The 10,767-nt window shown below is 44.4% G+C and overlaps 2 protein-coding genes across 4 annotated transcripts in view; one reads left to right on the top strand and one right to left on the bottom strand.

Annotated features, from left to right (window-relative positions):
- Nucleotides 1–7,002, bottom strand: part of Kin (Kin17 DNA and RNA binding protein) — a 37,122-nt gene extending 30,120 nt beyond the window's left edge. For both annotated transcript variants that reach the window (XM_008825123.3, XM_029559691.1), the window contains exon 1: nucleotides 6,821–7,002. In XM_008825123.3, coding sequence (XP_008823345.1) covers nucleotides 6,821–6,934 — 114 coding nt within the window. In that variant the 5' untranslated portion in view covers nucleotides 6,935–7,002. The remainder of the gene's footprint in view (nucleotides 1–6,820) is intronic.
- Nucleotides 7,003–7,072: 70 nt separating this feature from the next.
- The window catches only part of Atp5f1c (ATP synthase F1 subunit gamma), a 21,101-nt gene continuing 17,406 nt past the window's right edge, over nucleotides 7,073–10,767 (top strand). The window contains exon 1 of one of the 2 annotated variants that reach the window (XM_008825122.2): nucleotides 7,073–7,234. In XM_008825122.2, the coding sequence (XP_008823344.1) occupies nucleotides 7,179–7,234 (56 nt within the window). In that variant the 5' untranslated portion in view covers nucleotides 7,073–7,178. The remainder of the gene's footprint in view (nucleotides 7,235–10,767) is intronic. The other variant, XM_029559683.1, reaches the window with a different exon arrangement.

The following is a 10,767-nucleotide window of genomic DNA, read 5'->3' as shown; positions in this document are numbered from 1 at the left end:
AAACAGAGTTTTGCTATGCAGCCCAAGGATAACCTGAACTCGAAATCCTCCTACCTCAACCTACTGTGTGAAATTACAGGTGTGCTCTGTCATGCCTATGCATGCATTTGCTCTTTAAATACAAATGAATTCAGATGAAATACATCTGAAATGTATTTCATTACTTCTTAGTCATGTTGGCTTGATCCTTTTGAATTAGAGATGCTTTGGTACCAAGAAATAGAAACTCAAAGTCAAAATATCTTAGACAACAAATGGGATTTACTGGTTCCCGTGTGTGAAAAGTTCAGACTTCTGGCCAGGCTGGGCCAGGCAGCTCTCGGTGTGGGCAGGACCCGATAGCTCCCTTGCCATTTCTTTGCTTTAGGCCCTGGTGAGGGCTCCATTCTGAACAGCTTCTGCTTTATGGTCCAACAACAGCATCCCAAACTCCGATAGCTCCACACTTCTGTTTATAATTCCAGGAGAGCATGTTGGCCCATCCTCCTCAGCAGAAATCTTGATCTTCTCTTTGGTCGACTGAACTTAGGTTATATCACCATACCTGACTCAGCTACTAAGGGATGCCATTCACTAACTAGCTTAGGCTAGACTATAGGCTCTGTAGCTTGAAGAAGCAGGTGGAGTCAGAACTCCATAGCCGCCACAAGAAGGTGCAGCTGGGATAGGAGGAACAACTTAGAGGGTAATTAGGCTGCATTTTTTTCTATCCAGATCATTGTTTTTAATAGAAAATGAAGTGTTCTGCCGAGACCCTCTTCATTCACCTGCTACCCCCCAATCCCTCCAGACCCCCATTAATTGCTCTTTTAGCTTCTGTAAAATGCTTGGCTGCTGCTTTAGGCATGCCTAGACATGCCCTGGCATGCCCTGACCCCCACCTGCTACCCTCCCCCTGTTGGAACCCCAGTTTGGGGTACCCAACGTCCATAGGAGTCCGCTCCCCAATAACTCAGTCCTCAGACCAGGAGATGCAACAAGCATGAGGATTTATTACATTTTGCAAAACGGACCCCTGCCTCACTCGGAGGGCAGAAGCCCAGAGCCCAGTTCACAGGCTTCTTTTAAAGACAAAGACCACAAACTAGAGAGAAAGCGGCAGTAACGTCACAAGCGGCAGCTATGTGCCAAGCAAAAAAGCGGAGGCTATGTGCCAAGCAGAGGTAGGGGGGATTTCTGGGATGATTTCCAGCTTTGGGCAAAGAGCATGAAAAAGGTCAGCTCAGCTTGTTCTTAGCATTCAGAATTATTTTTTTATTTTTACTTCCTTGTACAGTTCTTTGGCCTGAAGGACTTATTTCCTTGTCTTTAGCCTAGGGGGACTGAATTAGGGTCCTTCAATGTAAGCTTGTTAGATTTTTGAGATAGCCATAGAATTCACAAAATCAAAGGATAGTAACTAGAAGGAATAAGCAATAATTTGTACCTTGAATTATACTTGAGTAATTCACAAATATTTCCCTTTCCTTCTCCAGAAAATATGTTGTCAGTGACTCATGAATGCTCCTGAGCAGTACTTTAGTTCTTTTCTTAAACGTTTAATCTCTTCTGCTTTCTTCTCTCCTTGCGCCTTGAATTTCCAATGTAGTCATTTTACTCTTTTGATAACAAGTTTCTCTCATTTTTGCTATCTGATCTTTTCCATGTTAGCCAACCATACTTCCCCTTTACTGTAGTTATAATGAGATTAACAACACCTTCTCCATGAAAACTACTAGAAAACATCTGAATGAATTATTAGAACACAGAAACAAATGGCTATCAGGTATAATTTATGGGCATGCAATTGGGTGATTGAACTCTGCTTCACAGCATTTCTTCCCATGTTCCCATCTCAAGGCTGTCATAAAGGTTAGATTGAAAGTGATTAAGCTCAATACAATTTGCAGGCTCTGAAATTTTTACCCTTCAGACCTGGAACATGTCCTTGTGTCTTGATCATTTACTTTATGCAATAAAATGCCTGAGAAATGTAGAGGCTCCGTTCCTGACTTCATGGGTAGGTGTCTGGGCATATGCTGCAGATGCAATACAAACAACTATTTCATGGAAAATAAAACGCAATACCAAGCCTTTCAAATATATCTGTAGTATTAGTGACTTAAACCAACTGTAGTAATCGATTTTTTTGCTGTTAGCATTGTCTATAAATATAGAAAACATATCAGTTGAGTACAAATATATAGATGCATCTTAGCTCTGGAAATTGTTATTGAATATGTCAATGCTGTTGTAATGAAATGCTTCTTCTGATTGTGTGGTTATTAAATAAATAATTTAAAAAATATTCCCAATTGATGAGCAAAAACTGGTTTCTATAAAAGTATAGCAGATAATAATAAACACAGAAAGAATTAGCAAAATAACCACTTCACAACTCCTATGAACTGAGTCAGGTAAGGACACTGAAACATGGTGGCATATACCTGTAATCCCAGCACTCCATAAGCAGAGCCTGGTAACACGGGCATGATTTCAAAGCATTAGTCCATTAGTCCACTGTTCTTGTTCTCACAAAAGGGAAACAGTCCCCTTTTTCCATTTTTTTTAAGACAGGTCTCACTGCATAGTCCTGGAACTTGATATGGAGACCAGGCTGGCCTTGAACTCACAGTGATCCATGTGTTTCTGCCTCCCAAGTGCTGGGATTAAAGGCATGTGCCACTATGCCCAGTCCTTTTTTTTTTTTTTTTTTAAATACATTTCGAGTATTTTTATCTTCCCCATTTCTCGCAACCCTCCTCCTAGACCCCTCCTTTCTAGGATATATTCCTTTTGAATACTGCTGTGTGGACAGCGGTTACTTTTACTCATGCTTCTCAGCACATACAGAGAGACTTACAGACTTCTTTACATGATGCAGTATAAAGTATCACCTATGTTCTTCCTCAAAACGTTTAACCCAAACTTAATCCAATTAGCGGAATTGTAAGAATTAGAAAAGGACAGCAAAAGACAATCAGAAGGAAGCAATTCAACATTATGGGGATGAGAAGGAACAACTAAGTGACCTTAATCTCTCCAATAAATCAATGTTTAAAAAAATAAGGTGAGGTTAGGGAGATTAGATCCTATTCAACAGTCTTTTTAGTTGGTTTTTGGGGGAGCAGGGCGGTCTTGTTTGAGACAGGGTCTTCCAGGAGCCCCAGCTGGCCTAGAACTGGCTATGTAGACCACACTGGCCTCAATCTCAGACATCCACCTGCCACAGCCTCCCTATTGCTGGGATTAAAGGTGTGCACCTGTGAGTCTGAGTACAGGTGCCCGTGGAGGCCAGAAGAGGGCTTTGGATCCTCTGAAGCTGGAGTTAGAAGCTGCTGTTTGCTGCCTGACATGGGTGCAGGGAACTGAACTTGGGTCCTCTGCAAGAGCAGTTCTCACTCTCAGCTGCTAAGCCATCTACCTCTCCAGCCATGGCTTCTAGTCTAAATCTTGAGAGAATTAAGGGGCCTAGTAATGTAGAGCAGTTTCTAGACAACCCCAGGTGCTGTTCTTCAGATGCCCCCACTTTCTTTCTAAGTGCTTCTCACTGACCTGGAAGTCCCCAAGTAGACTAGGTGGGCTGGCCAGAGCCCCAACCATCTAACCCTCTCTGCCTGTCTCTACCTCCCCAGCCACCACACCTGCCCTCCACCCCTTTTAACTTGAGTTCTGAGGGTCAAACTCAGGTCTTCCTTTGTTTTTGTTTTCATCTTTTTGAGACACGGTCTCCCTGTAGCCCCAACTAAGCTGGAACTCACTATATAGACCAGGCTGGCCTTGAACTCACAGAGATCCGCCTGCCTCTGCTGGGAATAAAGGTGTGTGCCACCATGCCCGGCTCAAACTCAGGTCTTTGGAGTTCTTTCTCAAATGAGGTATCTCCCCAGCCCAGTTCATGACTTTGCTTGGACTTTGGTTTGGTGAAGCACTTTAAGAAAAAAAAATCACAGGGACTGTAGAGAATGGTTGCTCTTTCAAAGAGCCCAGGTTCAATTCCCAGCAAATGGCAGCTGACAATCATCCATAACAAAGTTTCAGGGGAATATGAAGCTCTCTTCTGACCTCCATGGGCATTGTATACATGTGGTGCACATACACTCACACATAAAATTAAAATAAAATAAAATAAACCATTATGGGGCTAGAGAGATGGCTCAGCAGTTAATAGAAACGTTGTGTGGCTGAAGAGATGGCCGATCTTGCAGATGCACTAGATTCCATTCCTAGCACCCACATGGCAGCTAACACACATCTGGAATTCCACTTCCAGGGGATCTGACACCCTCTTCTGGCCTCCAGGAGCACTGCACACTTGTGGTGTACTTAAGTGCATACACATGCACATACACTCATATACATTAATTTTTTTATTAAAAAAAGGACTTGTTACCCTTCAAGAGAACCAGAGTTTGGATCCCAGGACCCATGTCAGGTGGCTCACCTGTTACTCCACCTTCAGACATATGCCATTCTCTTCAGGCCTCTGTGAGCACAACACACTCGGCAGAAACACACATAGATATACACATAACATAAAATAAAATAAAATAGCTGGGCATGGTGGCGCACGCCTTTAATCCCAGCACTTGGGAGGCAGAGGCAGGCAGATCTCTGTGAATTCAAGGCCAGCCTGGTCTACGTAGTGAGTTCCAGGACAGCTGAGGCTACAGGGAGACCCTGTCTCAAAAAGACCAAAAATAAATAAATAAATAAAAAATAAAATCAAATAAAATAAATCTTTTTTTTTTTTTAATTGAGGGAAGGCTGAAGAAGTAGGTCAGTGGTAAGACATCCGCCTAGCATGTGTAAGACCCTGGAGTCAACCTCTAGCACTGGTGAACAAATAAAAACTTGAGAGACAACTAAGAAAGTGTTAAAATGAAGAATCAGATGATGTAAAGGAATTCTTAGTTAATTTTGCTATACTGATGACATAGTCACATACACTGAAGTTATAGCGACTGGTACCCTGATGTTTTGAGTACATATTTAAGTATCTAGAGATGAAATATACTGATATTTACATAATTTAAAATACTTTAAACAAAAAAATACAGAGAAACACTTAAAGTTAATATGTGGGTGTTATGGACTGAAATTTACATATTGAAATTCTAACCACCAATGAAATGGCAGCGGAAGTGGGGCCTTTGGAAGATAATGACGTTTAGGTCAGAGGAGAGGCCCCATGATGGAGTTAGTATCCTTTTAAGAGACAAACTTGCTTGGGGCTGGAGAGATGGCTCAGCGGTTAAGAGCACTGACTGTTCTTTCAGAGGACCCAGGTTCAATTCCCAGCACCCACATGGTGACTACGAACTGTCCTTAACTCCAGTTCCAGGGGAATCTGAAGGCCTCTTCTAACCTCCGCGGCGGGTGCACTCACATACATGCAGGCAATACACAAATACACATAAAATAAAAATAATAAAATATTTTTAAAAAAGAGAGACAAACTTGAGATTCCTCAAGAACAAGGGTTGGGTGTCAAGGAGACCTTTCCATACCATCTTCCCATTCCACACCTATGGTGGGTGGGATGGTTCACCAGAGACAAAGGATTATCAGTAGGGCTCGGACATAGCGGCCAAGGGAAGTGGGGTGTCTGTGTACAGTGGCGGGTTTCTGGGGGCCAGGGACAGTGAGGAGACAAGGCTGAGGGGGGCTATATTTAAACTCCCAGAGCCATTAAAAAGAAAAAAAAAGAAAAACCTGGGGGCTGGAGAAATGGTTCAGTGGTTAAGAACACTGGCTGTTCTTGCAGAAGACCCAGGTTCAAATCCAGCACTCACATGATGACTAACAACTGTCTGTAACTCCAGTTCCCAGATATCCGACACCCTCTTCTGACTTCCACAGGCATTGCTTGACACGGATGCACTTGCACACATGCAGGCAATACACGTATACACATAAAATAAAAATAATAAACAGAAATATTTTTCAAAAAGAAGACAAACTTGCTTTTCCACCCTGTGAACAAAGAAAGGCTATGAAACGGGGGAGGAATGCTAACTAGAACTCAGTCATGATCACAGTTCCCAGTTTCCAGAACCATAAATAAATGTCTGTTGTTTAAGTACCTAGTCTACAGCACTCTATTATAGGTCAAGCAACAGCTATTGTACTAGGCTCTAGAGTCCTGTGCGAGGAGGTCATCTTGACTTTAAAGAGGAGTAACTATCAGCATTATTCAGTATGACACCTACCTAGAAGACCTCATCCCTCACACCTCTGAACTGGATGATTCCTCCTCCCTCTGCTTTCTTCCACTTCACCCAGTCCAGTCTCCAGAGAAAAACGGCCACAGCACTGGCCTGTTCTTGGTTCTTTCATAGGACTCCACCAACTGCCTCATTAATGGGAAAACTACTGCGTGATGCACAAGGCTTTTCAAGACCTGCCTGACGCTAAGGGACACCTTACACGTAATTCACTCATCCAAAACTCAACAACCTTACAGGTAGGCACAGTTATCACCCCCTTTACCAATAAGTTAAGTAAAGGGAAGTTACGTGCCCCCGACCGTATCACTCACTATTAAGTAGTACAGCTTTACTTCATAATTTTGACAGACTCCAGGTAAGCCTGTAACTTAAACCTGCCACACTGCAAGGACTCAATGCTTGTTTTGATTTCTTTCCTCGGAGAGGTGGAGGGTGAGATGAGAGGTGCCACAGACCACTGTACCTAGCTGGGACCGGAACCTGCAGGGAAGGACGGCTACGCTGGGCTGAGGAACTGCGTGGAGAGCCAGCCCGGGCCGCATCCTCGCTGGGGACTCGAACCCGTGTCTCCAGCGGAGCCCTGCCGGGAGGGCCAGCCGGGGCCCACTCACCTCGTCTCGGCACTGCTTCTGGCACATCTGGCAATACCAGCGCAGCTTCTGGAGCCCTTTGGACTTGATCCTGTTGGCGATGGCCTTAGGGGTAAGAAAGTCGGACTTCCCCATGGCGACCGAGCGAGCGACTACCCTCCGGGGCAACTAGTTCCGCCAGCCGGAAGTGGAACTGGACCGGAGCTGGGTAGGCGGGACAAAAGCTGACAACCGGAAATAGGTGGGGCCTGGGAATCCGGGCTTCAACGCCCGCGAGACTTCGCGGGACTGAAGGCGCCAGCCAAGCGAGCGGGTGAGCGAGGAGCTCCCGCGCACGCGCAGTGAGGCCCGTCTGCCCGACCTTCAGCAGGGTTCCACCATGTTCTCCCGGGCGAGCGTTGCTGGGCTGTCGGTCTGGGCCTTGCAACCGCAATGGTACGGCAGGCTGCGGGAGGACCGAGAGGGGTGCGGGGGCTCTGGCCGGTGCGAGGCAGGAGGGATCGGGGCTGCAGGGCCGACGCCAGGCCGCGCCGGGCCCGGGCTCCTGCACACGTCCGGGTTCGGGCTGCGGGAAGCCGCCCCGGGGCGGGAAGGGCAAGTGCAAGGGCCCGCGCGGGGCCAAAGGGAGCAAGGTCACGGCATGGTCCCCCGAGAGTGGCACGGTCTTCCACACCCGCGTCCCATTGCATCGGGAATGTGGATCGCGTTCAGCCCCCGGCTTCCGGCTCCGAGTCTTGGAAAGCCTTTAGAAAGGTCCTCAAGGTGAAGGGGCAACCCGAGAAAAAGCCCAGGACGTGGTTAAGTGGTGCTTTTTGTCCTTGACGCCCTGTGAAACATCCCACTGCTGAGCAGCGTGACCCCCTAAAAGCCAGTTGTTCGCTGCGCGCTTGTGTCAGGCACCCGCTGTGTGTCCGTGCCAGGTTCTTTGCTGGCTACTGGAGAAACGGGGGAATCAAATTTGGTGCCTTGGTTGCAGAAGGGACATCAAAGATTTGTTGCAAAGGTATCTGGCTTTGTCATCATACCCTGAGGTGGAAGTTGTAAACCTGCAAGGTCATAAAACTGTCCCAAGGTCCCTCGGGAGGAGGAGACAGGTGGGCTTTAATAAAGTGACATTGGTGCTTTGTGGTTAAAGGGTGCTGTAAGTTTTCCGGACTTTAATTCTCCGGGCAGATAGGCACATTAGAATGCCTAGGAATGGCAGATGAAAATTGGTTTATGGTGCTTTACAATAGAATGAAATGCTTTGAAGAACTTTTTTTTTTTAGACAGTGCTGGGAGGATTATTAGCTATAGGCTGTGTGGTAATAATTCTTTGGTTTCCATCCGGAGATTTCTAAGTAGTTACAGCACTGAACTAGGTTTTTGTGTCCTAATTTATGGGACGGAAGTACCTACCAAGCATTAATTGAAACAGTCCTTGAAACAGTTTACAGCAATATGCAAGAGTTTCAGGGTAATGAAAAAAATCAAACATGTTGTGAACGAAATACATGTAGATTTTAGTGGATTAATCTTGGAAGGCAAGTTGTCTACCTAATATTGAAAAAGGTAATTACTGGGAAGTCACAGCAGTTGAATTCTCCCAAACGTTTGTGGAGTGCCTGTCTTGCACCCTCTGGCACCCTGCACAGGTTAAAATGTGAAGGTGAACAGATAATCTGTGAGCTTCCTGAGAAGTCTTGGCCTTCAGTGGTGCTCAGCAGACCCCTGCTCTTTCCATTCTCCCTCTTGCTGTGCATGTTATCTCTCAGTATTTTTAGAACCTGGAGTTAATACAGGGTAAAATGTTTTACATAAAATTCTAGGGCGTAGTTTTTATGAAACACATGTGAGATCATTTGAAGAGGTTTCAATATACGATTGCTTTAAATAAGACCTCTGGGTCTCATTGGGTCTCATAACTTCTGCTAGGAACCTAAACTAAAACTGTCTGCAAATACAGGTCATAACACTGGGCTTAACACCTTTGGAATGTTGAATTTAATGGGTAGGCTGAAGGTTCAGGGACCATCAGCAGTACACGATAGAATGCATAATCCCTTCTCTCTTCGAATATTCCATCCCTCTTGGTGCCTAATGTCTTTCCCACCTTTGGCCCTTGCTTTTCCCATTTTAGTTGTCTTTTGAATGCAGAAATTAAGACCTTAGGTTTTCATACACCACAGAATTGGGAAGAAGAGAAAAATTCCTTTACCCTCCTAGAACCATAAAGAAGTATGTCCTTGTCTCTGTTTTCATTGTTGAAAGCTTTAGAAAGTATAGTCTGTTGCTGTTACAGTTTCTGAATCAGAGAGGAATTTGAGAAAAGGAGTTCCTGATTTTTTTTTGCTATCTTCATATTTGAGATTTTTTTTTTCTTAGTGTTCGACATGCCCTAAAATGGAACTGTTCTATAGAGTTTTGGGGGACCGTAAATCGAGACTAGAAAGGCAGATTGTCTTCTTAACCATGAGCACACATCTACTGGTTAAGGTGGACTGGGAGACAGCCTGTGGTCTAACTATTCCTGACACTGCTGTTCCACCTGGCTGTGTGCAACCTTGAGCAAGTTATCTAGAGTCTGTGCCACTAGCTCCTTGACTTTTGAAACATAGTAATAGTCCATGATTAGCTGGATTAGTGTGAGGACTAGATGAGTATTTGCATGGTGGAGACATGCTGCTGTGGATCCAGTGTATGAACTGAAGCCATGGAAACAAGTTTATAAACATATTTTCTACATAAAATACATAAGAAAGTTATTCAGTCTGCCAAAGAAGGAAATGAATGCTGGATCATGGAGGGTGTGAGGTGTGTTAAAGCAGAATCTTGAGTTGATAAACTTAATGCCTTTTCTTGATAATTAGCTGATGCATCTAGTTTTTCCCCTTAATTTCTATACTATGCAACATTGCATACCCTTTGAAAGCCTTCCAAACTACAAGCTCGTGAAACACAGTCATTTCTGTCTCCTTGCTGTGCTGATGAGAAGTCTTCTAACTGTGCTGTATTGCCAAAGTAGATACTGGTAGGCTAGTCCTGGTTGTGTATGCCTTCAATCCCAGCACTTGAGGCAGAGGTAGGCAGATCTCTGAGTTCCAGGCCAGCCTGATTCTATAGCTTAGTTCCAGGCCAGCCAGAGTTACACAGTGAAAACCTGTCTCAAAAAAATGAAACAAAAAGTAGATGCTGGTAACTTAGCCACAAACTCCCTGAGTCTTTCCACTGTATTTGGTGCAGGTCAAGTTCCTCAAATAATCTTCAGTGGCTGTCTCAGGACATGATGCAGTGATTGAGAAATTTATCCTCTCAAAGCAAAATCTTGGTGTAAAACTTAGTACATCGAGCTTTCCCTAAGGAGCTCAAGCAGGTGAGATGGCTCAGCAGGTAAAAGCACTTGCTGCCCAAGCCCAAGGTACAACCTCAGTTTCATTCCGGGGACCCACAAATGAAGGAGAGAACTGACTCCCCAGATTTTTTGTCTGAAAAATCTCCATTCTCAAGCCTCACACTGTACACACAATTTTTTTTAAGTTCAAGCAGCTCCTGGCCATTTAGTGGTCAGCTCATTCTCGAAAGTAAAGTCCTGTAGACGGTCATCTTTAGCTAAGTGAAGGCTAAATAAGAGCACACCTGGTCATGCATACACACACATGTGGAAACACAAATACATGTTTAAACAAAAGGTTTGTATTTTGGATATGTCTTTTATCCAGAGATACATTTTTGTAAATTTTTATTAAATCCATCTTCGTTTTTCCTACAATGGATCATGCTTTTAGTATCCAAAACCTTATTGCCAAAGCCCAAGAGTTTTCTTTGTTACTTCTAGAAGTTTTATTGTTTGCCATTTCCCACTTAGGTCCTTGATCACTGTATTTTGTGACAGTAGATTGCACTTTAGCATTTTATATATAGTAACCCTTCTTCAAAGCCTGGTTGGTACTTTGTGTGCACTTCTGTGTTCTCTGTTTGGAAATATACAC

Source organism: Nannospalax galili, unplaced genomic scaffold, assembly GCF_000622305.1.
Source record: "Nannospalax galili isolate Female #2095 unplaced genomic scaffold, S.galili_v1.0 scaffold209, whole genome shotgun sequence".
Lineage (NCBI taxonomy): Eukaryota > Metazoa > Chordata > Mammalia > Rodentia > Spalacidae > Nannospalax > Nannospalax galili.
The sequence above is the reverse complement of the archived record's forward strand: the minus strand, read 5'-3'. Positions and strand labels throughout refer to the sequence as shown.